Source organism: Carassius carassius, chromosome 4 (genome assembly GCF_963082965.1).
Source record: "Carassius carassius chromosome 4, fCarCar2.1, whole genome shotgun sequence".
Classification (NCBI taxonomy): Eukaryota; Metazoa; Chordata; class Actinopteri; order Cypriniformes; family Cyprinidae; genus Carassius; species Carassius carassius.
Genome location: NC_081758.1, coordinates 30,788,286 through 30,807,151, shown reverse-complemented (window position 1 = coordinate 30,807,151; position 18,866 = coordinate 30,788,286). Strand labels below are relative to the sequence as shown.

Sequence of the window (18,866 nt, the reverse complement as noted above, 5' to 3'; positions counted from 1 at the left end):
AGAAAAGCCACTGCTGCAAAGGGACTGAAACTAGAATAAACGGGATGTTGAGACAATTGTAAGTTTGATGACAGATTCACAGGCAGACATGATAAATTCCAACATTTCTCAAGCTCTTAGATCACTGTGGTCTGAGTTAGACATGAAAACTTTAGTGCATGTGGTTTTGAATGCCACAATACAGAAGATACACAAACACAAACAATGATCATGCTCACAGATGTCTCCGGCACAAGCCAAAGATGAGTTTTTTATATTAAAAATATATTTTATTTTTTATTTTAAACACACACACACACATATATATATATATATATATATATATATATATACACACACACACACACACACACACACACACACACACACACTATTCAGCACGTAAAACATTAGAACATGTAATGTTTTTAATAAAACAAATATATTGTATTGAAATCCATCTGATAGTTTACCCTTACTGCCTTTTGATTCCCCATTCACAGTGTACTTTATCCCGACCCATACACTTTGGCATATAAACACACCAAAGCCCTGGCAAAGCTTAAATAAACAGACTTTTATTGGCTTTATTGCATTGCAAAATCAATCCAGGCAAATAGAAAAAAACAAAAACAAAAAAAAACAAAGGGCAAGGGAAAGGAATCAATTTTCACACATTAGAACTAATATCTTATTAACCACTTCAGCTGTTATTTTGATTTTTTGAGAATTAGGCATATGCAATATTGGACCCACCGGTGGGTCCCCAGAGTTGATGTGGTTAAGAAATGGACGATAGAAAGCCTCAAGGTCTTTCCGTAGTTTAAAATGGAATTACATGGTTACATGGAATGAGTGCTATATCCACAATCCTAAAACATGTCTTAAAAGCATCTATATGCAGCCAGTCTTAATAGTCAGTCAACAGTCTTAGAATCAGTAATACTGATTTATATCTAACATACCTGACAAAAGAGCCTTTACCAAGAGATTTAAGTTAAAGAAATCTACACTAATAAAGTCATTTAAGAATGTGCTATAAATGTGAATATGCGTTTTTAGCTGCTCATTTAATTGAGATGCTGTACTAGCACTTTGTTCATCTGAGAACTAGTAAAATCACAAATTAAAAACCTTTGCTAAATTACTGTAAAAACTACTGTAAAAAAAACCCTGCTATATGTTTACTGTACACAATACGTAATTTTTTAGTTTCATGATTTCCGAAAAAATTTTGAGATTGAAAAACAAAAATCTAAATTTGATTAAAAACAAAAGTCTTGATATTCTTTTTGTTATCTAGAAACAAACATTCAAATTCCTGAATATCAGATTTCGAATGATCCTCAGAGTAAACAAATGTTCACATCTAATTTAATTTACCAGAAAGCTTCCTTTATTTACCGCTTCCCTCTGTGTTCATTAACCAGATTCATGTTTAATACTCTAAGGACTACTACAGCTTTCAATCACAGGTTTACTGAGCCAGGCAGACCTTTCCTAATCTACCAGAGTAGGTTTTCACTGCTCAAAAACATCAATACTGTATTTTTGGCGTGGGTGTTCATGGGATTAGTTGTGTTTCAATGAGCCGGATATCCTGATCCTCACAGAACAGAACCCAAAGAGCAGATTCAAAACCAGTCTGGGGCTGGAGCCGACACAGAAGTGAGCTCTGGGGCTGGAGACGACACTGGAGCAAGCTCTGGGGCTGGCTGGAGATCTGGAGCCCTCCCCGGGCTTAACAGGGAAACAGGAGCCCTCCCTGGGCTTAATGGGGAGACAGGAGCCCTCTCCGGGCTTAACTGGGGATCTGAAGCCCATCCTGGGCTTGACTCGGGAACGGGAGCCCCTCCTAGGCTGAAGTGGGGAACAAAACCAAAACATTATACGGTTTTCAGCAGCCATTCCTCTGGACTTCAAAGTAACATGATCCTCTAGAAATCATTCTAATATGCTGATATACTGATAAATATTTTTTATTATTGTTTTCTGTTCATTGTTGAAAACAATTGTGCTGTTTAATATTTTCATGGAAATCATATATATATTTCCCCCAGGAATCTTTAATGAATAAAAAGATATGAATAAAAACATCATTTATTTTAGAATAGTTTTTAACATATCTATTAAGAAACAATATTTCATTAAGTGTTCTTCATTAGGATGTAAACTGAATCACACTAATAACTGCAGACTCGCTGGATGATCAGTCATTTGCTTTCATTTCCATCAGTGCTCATTTATCTTCTGTTGGGTCTGCTACCAGAAAGCCTGTCTGAAGAGATGTGCTGATTTCAGCTGTTTACTCAATCTTGAATGTGGATCATTAAAAAATCCTGCCTGTCCTGTTTTTGTTTCTGAGTAGAAGTACCATCTATTGCCCCGTTTCCACCGCAGGAACTTTACCCAGGAACTAGGGACTTTGGCCTGGTACTCTGTGTTTCCACCGCAGGAGCCAGGAACTAAATAAAGTTTCGGGTAAAAAAAAATGCCCCTCAGAAAGTCCCTGCTGGCAAGGTGGTACTTTTTCAAAGTTCCTGAACTTTCAGGGGCGGGACTTGGGCGCTAAACATCCTGATTGGTTGAGTTCACGCAGCATTGGTTGAGTTCAACCACCATTTATTCGGATCAACATTTTCAAAATATTACTGTTATTGTGTCATGAAATGTAATTTTAAAAGTATTTCAGGCGAGAATGTAGATGTTTAAAAATCAAATCTGTGGTTTATTTATAAAGACAGCGCCTATTTAAAAATGTGTTTCGCCGATCTCAGAGACGGTCAGCTCCACACGATCAGCGGGAGCTCAGTGATCATCTATCCGCCGAGAAGCAGCCTCTCCTCGGCTAGACCTTCTGATATGTGCCGCTGGCTCTGATGTCTCTTTAGTGGTTAAACATAAAATATAATTCAGCTGCGGGGTAAATCTAAAAGGTTTTCTTTGGTCTGTATTCAATTTATCTATATGTTATCTATATGTTAAAATGAAAATAATAAAGGCAAATCTATATAATATTTCATTTCATTGTAATGGCTGTATATCCCTGAACTAAGTACATTTCTGCAGCTGTTCTTATGTTTAAATGAAAACGAAAGGAGGCAGTGGTATTTGATATCCTATTTCGTTTTATTGTAAATATACTGAGAGGAAAATTGCAGTAGCCAAAGCGAGTTGAGTTCACGCAGCATTGATTGAGTTCAACCACCATTTATTCGGATCATGTTAGTGAAGTGAAGTGACATTCAGCCAAGTATGGTGACCCATACTCAGAATTTGTGCTCTGCATTTAACCCATCCGAAATGCACACACACAGAGCAGTGAACACACACACACACACTGTGAGCACACACCCGGAGCAGTGGGCAGCCATTTATGCTGCGGCGCCCGGGGAGCAGTTGGGGGTTCGATGCCTTGCTCAAGGGCACCTAAGTCATGGTATTAAGGGTGTAGAGAGAACTGTACATGCACTCCCCCCACCCACAATTCCTGCCGGCCCGGGACTCAAACTCACAACCTTTCGATTGGGAGTCCGACTCTCTAACCATTAGGCCACGACTTCCCCCATGTTCAAAATATTACTGTTTTATTGTGTCATGAAATGTAATTTTAAAAGTATTTCAGGGGAGAATGTAGTTGTTTAAAACTCACAGCGCCTATTTAAAAATGTGTTTCGCCGATCTCAGAGACGGTCAGCTCCACGCGACCAGCGGGAGTTCAGTGATCATCTATCCGCCGAGAAGCAGCCTCTTCTCGGCTAGACCTTCTGATGTGTGCCGCTGGCTCTGATGTCTCTTTAGTCGTTAAACATAAAATATAATTCGTTTTGGGTAAATCTCTAAGGTTATCTTTGGTCTGTATTCAATTTATCTATATGTTAAAATAAAAATAAAAAAGGCAAATCTGTATAATATTTCGTTTCATTGTTATGGCTGTACACATATCCCTGAACTAAGTACATTTACAGAGAGGAAAATAGTAGCCATGGTCAGCTGACTGAAGTTATCAAGTATATGCTGCTGTTTGCAGATTTACTGGATTTGCGTCGTCGCGGACATCACACTCCTGAGTCGAATGCACAAAGTCCGCACTACCGAGAATGCACGTCCAAAATCAGCGTACTTTGTATTGAGAAACGCGCGCAGACCTACGTCACCAGTCTATTTGCCTAATCTTCCCGGTACTTTACACCGCGGTGGAAACGCAGAAAGCAACAGGTCTGGGGGGAAAAAAGTTCCTGGGAAAAAAAGTTCCTGGTACAAATGTTCCAGGTAATTTCGGTGGAAACGCGGCATATTTGACAGCACCACGTTCTCTGAACCTCTGCTCTGTTTCAGCTTCTCTCTCTCCTCACACCTTCTCAGTGCCAGTGTTTAACTGCCTTCCTCCCACCTCCACAGTCCAAACATGTCCAGTCACACCAGTCTGTTAGTGGCCGACTATTCATCACAGCCCAACTAAATAAACAGCTGATGTGTTTGAGAGATTGCCACATTGAGGCCACTCATTGCACATTTACTGGAGGAAAGTAACCCCAATTACTTTGTTATTGTGCTTTTCCTTTATGTTGTAATACTTTATTGAAATCCTTCTTTTCAAGGCTGTCTATTCAGCAACAGATTTGTGAGCTGAATGTTATCCTCAAACACACACACAAAATGCATAAATGTAATGCTCATGCTTATGCCGTCACACATTTTTTTATTTTAAAATATAGCACAAAGCTTATAAGTGAAGAGACATACAGCCAAGTATGGTGACCCATACTCAGAATTCGTGCTCTGCATTTAACCCATCCAAAGTGTCCACACACAGCAGTGAACACACACAAACCGTGAACACACACCCGGAGCAGTGACCAGCCATTTATGCTGCGGTGACCGGGGAGCAGTTGGGGTTTGGTGCCTTGCTCAAGGGCACCTCAGTTGGTATTGTCGGCCCGAGACTCAAACCCGCAACCTTAGGGTTAGGAGTCAAACTCTCTAACCATTAGGCCACAACTTTCACAAATGGTACAAATGTAGACGTACTATAAATGCAACTATTACAATATTATACAAACAAAACATCCTGTGTCAAAATTTAGCATTAAAACCTCACCTCTTCCCAACCAGCCACACCTCAAGGGTCAGTACCAGCTGGTGGAGCAATTTAAACCAACTTTTTACCCTTGGTTTTAAGTTACACACAATACCTGTTAGTGTTCTCACACAAATATTAGACTGGTATCAGTGCTCCCTCCCTCCCACAGCTCTCTGCCCGCGCACTCTTTGAAGTAGGGATAACTGACAGCCAGGGTCCATCAGTAGTGGATGGCCGCAGATGGCATAGCTCTCTCTTTGTACTCTCAGCCACCATGGCAGCACAGCTGAACACAGGACATAAAGCTGTCATAGGACAGCGTCATTGTAAATTCACAGATTGATCCATTACAGAAGCCGGGCGTGAAATAATTTAAATGCCTCAGAATATAGGCAATGTTCGAAATAAAGCTGTATCCCTGTGAAGGAGTTTTCACCACCCTTGTATTAATAGTGTTTAAAGTGTTTAATCCCTGTTTAAGTTTTTTAAATTCAATTGATCAAACGTGACATGCAGAAAATATATTAATGTAAAAAAAATCTTTATATTTTTCAAGAAAATATTGAAATAAATATGCAATGGTTTTCACAAAATATGTTAAGCACCACAACTGTTCACAACATTGATAATAAAAATCAACATGTAACCCAGCACTGATACTGAAAGAATGTGCTAGCAGGCATTGTACACGACACTATACACTAATACAAAAAATGCTAAATGCTAAATCTAAATGTTCAATCTAAATGTTAAATCTAAATCTAAATGTAAAATCTAAATCTAAATGTTGAATCTAAATGTTTGGGTTGAAACCAGTCTATGGTTGAAACTAAATATTTAGCTAATATGCAAATTCAAAATCCCGGAAGTGCCAAAATAAAAGCTCAATGAGGTCATTGTGTGTTTATAGCATTGTGTTAATCTCATTCGAAGAAATTGACTCTTGGACATGGATTATCTTGATAATGACTACCTAAAGTAATAAACACGTTTGGAGAAACTGTATTTGAAGAGTACGCTAATGTATGTACATATTAGGGAACAATGTGAGTGATGTGTACGTTTAGTTTTATTATCTGATCCACACTCCAGAACAGAGGGCGGTATTGCGCCAATAAGCTGGATGCCAACCGCCGTTAAACTGGGAAGAAGACGAATATAACCATAGACATGTATAGAAAGGCTAGATAGCTTACCGGCGCTGAGAGCCAATGGGACCCGACGACGTCGAACGGCGGCCATCTTAGGACAGGACCGCTCGTCCAGTTATAACATTAAAGTCTATTGTGCATGTAGTGCTGAAATAACTATATTTTGCTCAATTTTCAACCAATTTTCAAACGGCTTGGTGTGTCATAAACTTCAGGGATGTGGCTATTTAACTGCATACTTGTGAAATATTATTAAGAAAATAGTATATTAAGTAGACTAGACAGGTAAAGTACTAGCTATACCCATACACACACACAGTAATGATGTCAATATTTATAAGGTACATGAAACATGAAATAGTGCAATTTAGTTTATTACTAATATTTACATTATTAAATACATGTGTAAATTTATGTATAATATAAATCTGTCTCAAGTTGCCATTCTGTAAAATAAAGAGAAAAGAGATGGGTCTTTGTTTTTTTACTTAGGTCCAAAGGCACACAATTAGAAAAAACTTACAAAAAAAATATACAAAATATACAAACAAAAACAAAAAGACACAAAACTCTTTCCATCAATACAATATAATCAATACAGCTCCCTCCCTCTCCTCCTCTCATTTTCCACAAGCGTAATCAGAAGTTCTGTAAAAAAACAACAACAAAGTAATCCAAATGTAAAGATGTTTTTAAGAAACCAAACCACTTGGAAATCATGTGTAACTCAAAGCTATGTTGAAACGAAAGACTAACCCTGCCTCTCCCACCAATTTACAATTGCTTGGTGACTAACTTACGACCTCTTCACTGCTAGCCAGCAAATAAATACAACCACATCCACAAAATGACATTTAGACAAAAGATTAGGTTGTCAAGAAACGTTGTTGGTCTCAGGAAACCTGTTAATAATTGAAAATGTCGACTGTGGCATCACTTTAGAGTAGAGGGCAGCCATGAAACACACAGCTACGCTGCAATGTTAAGCGTTTCTCAAAACGTGAAGCTACAATTTAAACATCGGCATCAGCACAAATCATAGCCACGTTAATAAGGTTTGTAATAAACCAAACCGTTTGTAAATCCGTCAAGAATTCAGCAAGTTACGAGCATTTTAGTTGGCGTATGTCACTCACCTTCCGTCCACAGCAGCAGTTAGCAGCAGCGCAGTCTCCTGACCTAAGATGGCCGCCAAGTGACGACACAGCTGACTCCGCCTTGAGCCATCTAGCCTTTCTATACATGTCTATGAATATGACGGCTTGCTGTGAGTTACAATAGTGAGAATATATTTTTTTCACGAAATAATTATTTAAATTTAAGAGTACAAGTTATTTTCATACAGTGGTATTGATTTTGGAGTTAATAATCTATTAAATCTAAGGTGTAAAGTCAGCAACATATATGCAAAAGGTGTAAAGACGCTATTCTCCGGTTTAACAGGCAAGACTAAACGAGCCATGGCCTGATCCTGGCTTAATCTAAACCCTGTTTGTTACTTACATAATACAGCATATTTGTGATTGTGCTGTAAAAACACGTTTTATAATGAATAACTAACAGGGGAGCTCCATTAATTACACGACTCAAAAGTGGATTTACATAAACCATATATACATCTTGAAGACTATTACTAAATGTCTATCATCTGACAGGATAGTCTTTGATAAGAATTGCAGGTGAGCACATTTAACAGACATGAAACCGGCATCTGAGTTCACTCATTGTTGTCAACACTGCTTTAGATGAGTGTATGTGTAACCGGCCTAAATCTGCCCACTGTTATGATCTGCGTTGTGTTGGTTTATTCAGAGAAGACACCGGACACTGGAACTGCTGCTCATGGAGAATTTATTTTCATCGAGGAAGTAGATGGTACTCTCCTCAGCATGCTCAAAGGAGTCTGGATGGATTAAACAAAATACAGCAACAATGTGTTCACTCTGTGATTCAATCACCTCTCCTCAGCGCGCTCAAAGCAGACTCAGCACACATCACAATGATAATGACATCAAAAATACTGTGTGTGAAACATGTTACATACAATGGCAACATTAATTGTCACAAGCATTTACACCAAACATACATTACATTCTCCTGCAGCTATTTTTTAAGTCGATCACAAACTAGTAAAGAAACAAACTGATACAAAATGAATACATTAGGAAATTTAACAGAAATAAAACATACCTGGATGGATTAAACAAAATACAGCAACAATGTGTTCACTCAAATCAAATACCAGTAAATGAATCAGTAAAATTCACCGTGTTCTATTGACGCACACACATACTCAAATTGCTGTTCTCAGTAATAAAACTATCAAATCCTATCCATCCATTCATAAAACACTTCCTACAACACTTATAACAGTCTTAACAATAATATTACAGCATATTATAAACTTAATCACATTTAGGATAACTTTTATACTTTTATATAAGAAGAGCACCTCTAATTGCTTACCTCTCCTCAGCGCGCTCAAAGCAGACTGAGGACGCAGCACGAGGTGAGCGGCAATGACGTCACGACGTCAACAAAAAAAGATCGCAAAACTCTTTAACCAAATGAATACTAATGATGTCAAAAACCAAATTATAGCCTTTTCTTGGACACAGTAATATAAAGTAAATAAACTAAAATTGACAGGAAGGATTATTGGTGAAATACATGTATTCTCAGTGGATATTCACTCATGAATATTAACATCCGTCACATATGTCATGTAATCAAACAAATCTACATACAGTAACTAAACACAGGTTATCTATTTTATTTGTCCATTTGCAATATTGATAATTTTAGGAACATTTGTGTTGGATAAAAAGCGAGTTACATCATTTACTAACTCAACATGCAGATGCAGTATATCACAGATAAATCACAGAGGAGACTGACTCTTGTCTGGATGTTACAGGGACAGATGAGACACATGTGTGTTTATCTGGTGAAGAGAGACTGATGAAGGAATGCTGCCATCAAAGGATTTGTGTAAGTACACTACAAAAATAAATGAAATATTTTAATTAGTGTAATTTCAAAGAGTTATAACAGCACTTTTCTTATTGTTGATTTCTGTGCATTTGCTGCAGATCTTTTGTGGTGGAGCAGGACCTGCAAGGAAAGGGGAAAAAAGGAAATACCTGAAACAAAAGCATAAAGTAATTACTTTTTGTATTGTGTGTGTGTGTATTTGTGTAGGTTATGAAAATGTCTGCAGACTGGTGTGTGCACTGAGGATGGAGAAGTCCACTGCAGCATCCGGAAATGGTCCAGAGATATGGATGAGATGCTCCATCACTCCAGCTCTCACCAGCTCTCATCAGGACCAGATGCTGCTGTGGTCTTTTCCTCATCGGTGGCCCCAGAGCAGCTAGAGCATCTAGAGAAAGACAGAAAGACACCGAGGATTTGATTTTGGTAAAGTTTGTTCTGCTGGTTTCTGTTTATACAATGAAGGCTGACTTTCAGAAGCTTCAAAAAGCATCATCAAAAAATGTGATGGAGCTTTTATCTGAAGTCATTGACAGTGCTCTTATTACAGGGGCTACAATCCTCTGATCAACCTGGAGAAAAGAGGCGTGCTCACAGACATACTGGTGGTTTTGAACCAGTTCAGTGGTTTAGCCCACTACAAAAGTAATAAATTAATTAATGTACTTGTAAACTATGTGTAAATGTTTTAAAGGTAGTGGTGCTTGTGGAGAGCAGGCACACGATTGTTTGGAGCAGACACAGCAGCAGTCAGATTGTCCTGCACGTGTTCTTTTGCTCTCGCTTCAAGGTTGTGTGGTTCAGAGAGCCGACATCATGGTCTTCCTCATCCTGTTGCTCAACGACATCCCCGTTGAGAAGAGTGAGACTGTGAAGCACAGCGCAGCAGCAGAATCAGAACAGCTGTGTTGAGATGATAGTAAGATGTGGGGTTCACCATCTGTAAATACATGATTGTTAGAATAGTAAGTTTGAATGAAGCTTTTGTTTCATGTGTTGATTACTTGTACATGTATGCATTTATTGTGATGCTAACATTTATACATTCTTTTAATCATTTAAACATGTTTCTTGTTGTCAGTAAATAAAATATAAATATTTTATCTATTTGTGTATTAATTGCTTGACTGAAAACTGATGCATTCACATCAACTGCATTAGTGTATATTCATGTATAGCTATGTCACGACAGAAAATACATTTTGCTTCTTTTACTAAAATGTAATTTTAAGGAAAAAAATTTATATAATTATTGATTGGCATTTATCATTATTATTGCATGTAAGTGTTGGTGTGGGCAAAGGATGCAGTTCATTATGGGGTAATCTTCATTGTTGAGTAGTAATACTTACATTTTTAGAGTATAAAATCATCAGTCTTCTCCAAAGGTGAGATCTTCGAGCAGCTGTTAGACGTGTGCAGACATTGCAGAGTCGCTGAGAGAAACTGTACTGGACTGTGGAGTTAGTGATGCTGTGAAGTGGTAGTGCACCTGTACCTCTTTTTATTATTATTGCCAAACTTATAACATAAAAGATCAGGGTAAGACGGTTGTATTTAACAATAACAACCATAACGCCATAAAACCGTAAATAAAAATGTAACGTGTTCATCATATGAGATCCTATACAAGAAAAAAAAAAATCACATAAAATAATTGAAAAAAATATTATAGAGATAACGATTTGGGGTTTTCTAATTCTATATATAAAAAAAAACATTAGTGGAGTTAAAAATATAAAAACTACAGGAGCATTGAGCAGCATAGAGCGCCCTCTCGTGGCTGTAGACGGTCATGTTTTCTCTTGGTTCATTTCAAATTAATTTTGATAAGTCGCAGGACCAGCCAAACTATGAAAAAAGTGCGATTTATAGTCCGGAAAATACGGTAGTCATTATCACGATAATCCATGTCCAAGAGTCAATTTCCTCGGATGAGATGATTTTTATTCATTCCTTATTTAACACGATGCTATTAACACACACGGATCTCATCGAGCTTTTATTTTGGCACTTCCGGCATTTTATATTTGCATATTAGCTAAATATTTAGTTTCAACAGAAACATTTAGATTCAACATTTAGATTTAGATTTAACATTTAGATTCAACATTTAGATTTAGATTTAACATTTAGATTTAACATTTAGATTCAACATTTAGATTTAGATTTAACATTTAGATTTAACATTTAGATTTATATTTAACATTTAGATTTAACATTTAGATTTAACATTTATATTTAACATTTAGATTTAACATTTATATTTAGATTTATATTTAACATTTATATTTAACATTTAGATTTATATTTAACATTTAGATTTATATTTAACATTTAGATTTATATTTAACATTTAGATTTAACATTTATATTTAGATTTATATTTAACATTTAGATTTAACATTTAGATTTATATTTAACATTTAGATTTAACATTTAGATTTAACATTTATATTTAACATTTAGATTTAACATTTATATTTAGATTTATATTTAACATTTATATTTAACATTTAGATTTATATTTAACATTTAGATTTATATTTAACATTTAGATTTAACATTTAGATTTAACATTTATATTTAACATTTAGATTTAACATTTATATTTAGATTTATATTTAACATTTAGATTTTATATTTACATTTAGATTTTATATTTAGATTTAGATTTAACATTTAGATTTAGATTTAGCATTTAGATTTAACATTTAGGTTTAACATTTAATATTTATATTTAACTATTTAAAATATCTCTAAGTTGACAAATATTGTTGTAAATGTGCTAAAAAGTGACCGTCAAAAAATTCATACCAGTTTTTTTACATTGTTTGAAGCTAAATGTGACAAAATGTTGCTGCTATTTTCAGCATGAGCAGCCTTAAAAATGGCGCCCGATAACTGGGAGGGGTAATTTAATGTGACAGTCCTAAAAAGAGATTAGATTAATTACACTTACAAATTGTAATTAATAAATTGTATACATGTACATTTTTGAATAAAGCCTGAATTTTCCACGCCCTTGCGAAGCACAATTGGTTTGGATGGGTCCACGGAGCCAATAAGAAAGCCCTGACTGAACCTTCCCGTCAACAACCATCATGCTGTCTTGAGATAAGGTCCCCGGGGTTCATCATCTGTGCGCACGAGACCCCTGTAAAACAACTTTACAGTCTTTACAGTTGGGTTCTTCACTCAAAAGAACAAAGTCATGAAAGCCTGAGAATGGATGATTCACTCAAAAACGCGAGAAGCATTTTGACAAACCATCCACAACTTCTGACTGAAACTAGCTTGATTCCACATTAGGAGTGAATGCTGAAGACCTCAGAGAGTTGTTATACATTGTGAGGATGAAGTGATTACTGATGATGACGTTATAAAACAATCCCACAAGCAGCACAAGTGGAGAGAATGGCGTATCACCACTTAATACCGGCCAGTCCAACGGACCTCACTGTAAGCTCGATGCTTGGACAGCAGTCCCAGTTTTTTCCGGTTGGATACGGGAAACAGCAGTTTGCGAACGTACTCCATAACTCGATTTGTCTGGCACTCAAAGAAGCCGCGTCTCCCGCTCACCTCTCTGTGGAGACGAGAGACCCCGGACTGGAACCTGAGGATGACCCGTGGTTCACCTGGAAGGCAAGGAACTGTGGGGGCAGTTTCACAGAAGCGGCACGGAGATGGTCATAACAAAGTCTGGAAGGTAAGAAGGTGATTTGACACGTCTTTTGAAAATGGGCACTGGACTGCATTAGCTTCATTCTATTTATTTCTCCAAGTATTTTTACTTGAACACTTGTAAACAAGTGAAAGCGTTTTGCTTCTTTGAGGCGCATGTTTCCAGCATTCAAAGTGTGCTGCAGCGGCTTGTACAGGAATTCGAGGTAGGCTACATCCTGCTGATGGATAAAGTTGCAGCCGATGACTACAGATATAAGTTTCACAACTCTCGCTGGATGGTGGCTCGAAAGGCCGATCCAGAAATGCCCAAACGAATGTACATCCACCCAGAAGGTCCTGCTACCGGGGAGCAATGGATGTCCAAATCTGTGACCTTTCATAAGCTCAAATTGACGAACAATATATCTGACAAACATGGATTTGTGAGTATTTAATGTGATTCATCTTTTATGAATGAGGTTTATTGTAAATTTCTCCTCAAAATAATTGTCTTAGGTTACTGTCACCAAAACCGTTCAAAACCTACGTGTTTCCCGAGACAGAATTTATAGCTTGTGACGGCATACCAAAACGAAAAGGTGACAGATACAAATGCTTTAAAGGTTAATAAATCTGTGAACAATTTTCACAACACTCTTGAAATGTGGTATCATCATTAACATGTTTACCACACCTTTACAGATAACTCAGCTGAAAATCGATAATAACCCATTTGCCAAAGGATTCCGAGATACCGGAAATGGGAGACGAGAGAAAAGGTATTTCTGTTTTTCAGGTTTATGCCTTTACAGTCCTGTTTAAAAGCCCACATCTAAAATGCAACGATCTTTTTTTCTCAGAACAAATTATATGATCTGCATAGACTTTTAAGTGAAAAGTTGAACTAAACAATATTAATTTCTGACTATGCCCCTTTTGCTTTAATAACAGCACAAACTGCATGGACACAAATTTGTGTAAAACCTGATTATCATTTTCTCCAGCATGATTTGAGAATGTATAAAAGAGCCCATTGCACTTAGCAAATCTGACCTCTGGAAAAAAATAGTTTACATGATCATATCACAAATTGACTTATTATTTGATTAGTGCAAACGTCTTCTAATTTAATTAAAATATTTATTTATACTGTATCATGCTATTTTGTGTAAAAAAAAACTTTATTTCCAGGTTTAAATTAGATTTTAAATTAGATCTCAGATTTTCAATGTAGTCTTTTGAACAGTAGTGTGTGTCTGAAAAGAATCAGATTAATATCCACTGACATTTGTATTTTTCGACAATTAGGAAACAGATGTTACATCAGAGGTGTGATGTGGCACCGAAAAAAGCCAATGTGTTCACAGAAGACTCGTCTTTTCATCAAAGTTCATCAAATCCTTTAATTCAAGAAATATGTATATATTTTTTATACTTATGATATTATTATTTTTTATTGATATGATTTGGTGATCTCATTTATAATTCATATTATTATTTCTATTCCAAACACACATTTATGAGATATTTATTCTACAGATAAAAATGAGAGAGACATTGATGGATATGGAGAGGAGAAGGGAAGCAATGAAGATAGAAAGCATTCAGTTTCTAAAGATGAGCAAAATTCCACAGAAATCTCAACAACAGTGCAAGAGTCCAAGGATGATTCAAAAGAGGAGATACAAGGAGAAAGGAACATAAGGGTCATCACAAAAGAAAAGCATGGTGAAGAGGGTTCTGAACATTTAACAAAACACTTGGACAAAAAAACATGCTGAACAACACAAGTTTGCAGATGATGTTTCTCAGAAGGGTTCGCCCACTCGGCACTATTACATCCCCACTCCAGGCCTAATTAATTCACATGTCTTGTAAAATTTATGCCAGTTTAATTAGTTGGGACACTTCCATTTTTGGCATCTGAAGCAACTGATCCTTGGTTTTCTATAAGGTCAAATGAAGGGGAGGGTCAAGGTTACACCACTTCATCCTTACAACAAAGACTTATTGGCATGCCTGATTTTCAGCAGTTCAGAACAACCTCTCAGGTAGGTTGACAATTCATGATGTAAACCTATTTGGTTGAATATTACTAAAAATACAATTATTTATTGTAAAAGAATTAAGAAAACGCAATAATGTTTTTAAAAAATATATATAAAAAGACATTAAACGTGATAAAAACAAAATGTGTTGGTTTATTGCCTTTAATTTACGTATTTTTTTTTAAACAACTAAATAATAAAATCAAATGCTAATAATAATAGTGATTTTATCAGATTTTTTCAGGGTGAGCTTGTTTCAGCGCATGGAAATGTATTATCATATCCACAGAGTTACGTGACCACATCTGTTGCCACCTCCTCTGCTGTATCATATCAGGTTCAAGGCCCCCTTATTTTCAACATTGGCTACCGGGCCAGATGCAGACCTTACTCTGTGCCAATGTGGGTGCATGGCCAAAAAATGCCACAAACCACAGTATTTGTACCATATGGTGAAATTGATACAAATGAGCATGCTGGTATTACAACTACTGTATCAACTGAGTTTAGATCAAATCCTAATGAGGATCAAAACATACCGCGCCGGGATCTCTAGAGATGTCTGTTCAGGAGTAACAACAAATTCAGCTGTAATGATGTGCATTATATCTAAAGTCTATGGTATGTATCAACTGAAGATCTGGATTAAAAATTAATATATTCTATTTATTCTTTAGTCTTAATCTGCTGTGTAAAAGTGTGAAGAATGTTTAAAATAGCTAAATAAAGTTGCAGAGCAACCATTAAATAAATGTCATACCATTTTTCTTTGTTTTCCCCCTGTTTTTTTTTTTTTTTTTTACCATCGAAAGTAGTCATATGACTAATATACATTTCATTTAATCGTATTTTAGGCTATGTTTAAGCAATATCTAACAGTCCTACCATACAGTTTCAATCTACTTCTCATGATCCATTTTTACCGACGATTAATTAAAAGTTAAGCCTAAGGTTTATAATAAATAATATATATTTTACATTAAGTACTTGTATTTGACGTTTAAGAATTTTTATGAACTTCTAACTTTTTTCATGCGGGCAAAATCTGCACCTGATTGATGCAGATGATAATCATTTGACCACAAGAGGTCACATGAGGAAACATGGAACCAGATCTGCGGCTAAAACAGTTTACCCCGGGAAGGGGGCTTTAAAAGTATTTAAAAATTTACACACACACACACACACACACACACACACACACACACACACACACACACACTGAAATCCACAAAACTATCTAAAATGTAATGTTAGTATAAAATCTGGAAAACTGAGCTCAAATCAAATGAATTATCCCGTTAATGGGCTACATCTGCAACACAATTGATGGCGAACTTTAATCCCATAAATATTTAATAATTGTAAAGGGAAAATACTAATTATAGTATATCAATGTATTTCTTGAGTTGAAAATGTTTTTTTTTCTTGAGTTGAATAACACTGGAAATAAAAATGGAATGACGTAACACACAAAGCGTCATCACAACGCGCAGCTTATGTTGTCATGGTACAGATCAGTTTTAGCTTGTGTACTGGTAGCAGAATAATATGGTAAATTCTCGGCTGCAACACGGAACATAAGTTGCATATTATGAAATAAAACTGCCAGTAATATGTCGACTAGCATTAGCAGATGCAACTGGGAAAATGACTGCTAGTTAGCTGCTGTCGCGATCGTTAGCTGACAGATTGTTTAGCCGTTCACCTTTAATTGCTGTCCAGAAATCATGCCGCAGATCTCAGTCAACTACATTTTATTAGGCGGACAGTTCTTGCTGCTCTTCACAGTGCTGCTTTTACAGTGTCTTGAAGGGATTCACTCGCAAAACTCAACCGAGGCCCTCGGGAACACAGTAACGACCAGCAAAACAGTTGTGTTCAGCAATCAGCCAGAAGAAAATGTGACGAGGAATGTTACAACGTTACCTGCTGAAATATCAAATCACACGGAGCAGTATGAGTACAGCCCCCCATCACCTGTCGTCCTCTGTCTATATCTGTAAGTAAACATCTCATCTTTATGAAGCACGCGGGCTGTTTTGTGTAAACAACACCAAACTACAGTTTCAGTTCAGTCCTATCATGATGATAAATAATTCGTGCACTTTTCTCTTTTAGACCAGAGGAATTCATATTTTGTCAAGATCCAGTCGATCACGGAGGAAATGTCTCTGCCTTTCAGGAACTGGGCTATGGATGTGTAAAGGCAAGTACATTTTAATTGGAAAGATTGTGTTGCACTAATAACTTGAGTGTCAGAGCCTTTCCAACAGATGGCTTTATGTAGGTGTAGCGAAACTTAAAAACTTGTAACTTACATTTTCTCATAGTTAGGCGGTCAAGTGTTTAAAGATGTGAACCATACCAAGGTGTTTTGCACGGCACTAGATGGCATAGAGTGCGCTGGACCACGGGAGTTTCTCAGAGGCAATGAGCCATGCATCAAGTAAGTGAAACACAACATAATATATGGTTCCCAGAATTTGAAATATATAATAAATAATTTAATATATACACTTAGGCAGAAACTATTTGCACATTAAATTGCATTAAACACTATGTACACTAAGTGAAAAAGCTGCTATTTGCTCCAAGTATAAATCATAGCGTTAGATGCTAGTCATGTTTTAGTGCAAATAGTGGCAGATAATATTTACAGATCAGTGTGTTGTAGTACATTATAAAACAGTAGGTTTGAAGTTGATTTAAATTTTGACCCATAACCAACATTGAACTTGCTGATCAATAAAGGTGTCCTTGAAGTTCCAGGTCTGCGATCAACGTGCCTATTAAATACACATTAACCGCTTTGTTTCAACTTCTCTCTTAACTAGTATGACATTTGAGATCTTGAGAGCTTGTTATTGCTCTTATCTGTAGTAAAACTTGATAGCTAGCTATTGAAATGTTCACAAAACTGACTTGACTTACAAAATTATCTAAACAATTCAAGAGTAAACTGGTCTTAAATCCTTATTCAGTATTCACCTTTGACTAGAAAGGTCATGGAAAATTAAATTGTCAAGAACGTTGGAACCCTGCTAATAGGTTTCTATATATATATATATATATATATATATATAAAAATTTAAAAACATCACTTAGATGGCAGCCAGTTACATAGTGTTTCCTGTTTAACCTCTTATTCACAAGAGAGTTTACATCATTTTTAATTTCGTTACCACAAGAGGGCAGTAAATATTGTGGATCCCATCAGTGATCCTCAAATCTGGCTCATGAGATCCACTTTCCTGCAGTTTAGCTCCAACCCTAATTAAACGCACCTTTTGTGGTTTAAGGATCACTGGTCTACATGACAAGACTTTTCCGATTATTAACTGTGGACCGTGTGTCAGTACTTACATAGCTTATGCATAATCTTAGCTTTTTTAAGCTATACAGCCTATTAAGGCATTGGCAATGTTTTTCTTTGTGATTTATTAAGATACACAGGACACTACTTCATCACCACCCTACTGTACTCATTTTTCCTGGGATGTTTTGGCGTCGATCGGTTCTGTCTCGGACACACTGGGACTGCGGTGGGAAAGCTGCTTACACTGGGAGGTCTTGGCATCTGGTGGTTTGTGGACCTCATTCTCCTTATAATAGGAGGCCTGACCCCCAGTGACAGCAGCAACTGGTGCACTTTCTACTGATTTAAAGTAGCTGTATCTAATTCATCTTTCTCATGCTCACAAGTTATATTTAATACTGTATTCATGTGGGCTTACAATGGGCCTTATTTGCTATTATGTCTAAAATACTGTTCTCTTTTGTAAAGTGTTTATGTGAAGCAGTGTTGTAAATAAATGTCATCTTCAAAGAGTAGAACTCTTAATTTATATATCAATTTTTATGATGATCTGAGTGTAATCTATATTAAACAAGTAATTTTTTTTTTCTAAATGGACTACACCTTTCCGTCCTTGTGTGGCC

General features: G+C 36.5%; 1 protein-coding gene and 1 pseudogene across 1 annotated transcript; both read left to right on the top strand.

Annotated features, from left to right (window-relative positions):
• The first annotated feature begins 12,271 nt into the window (after positions 1 to 12,271).
• Positions 12,272 to 15,686, top strand: LOC132131004 (T-box transcription factor TBX3-like; annotated as a pseudogene).
• A 715-nt stretch (positions 15,687 to 16,401) lies between these two features.
• LOC132130999 (TM2 domain-containing protein 2-like) lies at positions 16,402 to 18,753 on the top strand. The gene is made up of 4 exons (XM_059542944.1): positions 16,402 to 16,926; positions 17,046 to 17,137; positions 17,262 to 17,373; positions 18,373 to 18,753. Exons 1-4 carry the CDS (start codon positions 16,655 to 16,657, stop codon positions 18,584 to 18,586), a joined length of 690 nt encoding a protein of 229 aa, XP_059398927.1. The 5' UTR covers positions 16,402 to 16,654; the 3' UTR covers positions 18,587 to 18,753.
• The last annotated feature ends 113 nt before the right edge of the window (positions 18,754 to 18,866 follow it).

What these genes read in the sequence shown, in the direction of transcription:
- LOC132130999 (XM_059542944.1), top strand. Translation starts at nt 16,655, where the DNA reads ATGCCGCAGATCTCAGTCAACTACATTTTATTAGGCGGACAGTTCTTG. An exon ending in GTCGTCCTCTGTCTATATCT is followed by an intron (nt 16,927 to 17,045) that starts GTAAGTAAACAT and finishes TTTCTCTTTTAG; the next exon opens with ACCAGAGGAATTCATATTTT. An exon ending in GGCAATGAGCCATGCATCAA is followed by an intron (nt 17,374 to 18,372) that starts GTAAGTGAAACA and finishes TGATTTATTAAG; the next exon opens with ATACACAGGACACTACTTCA.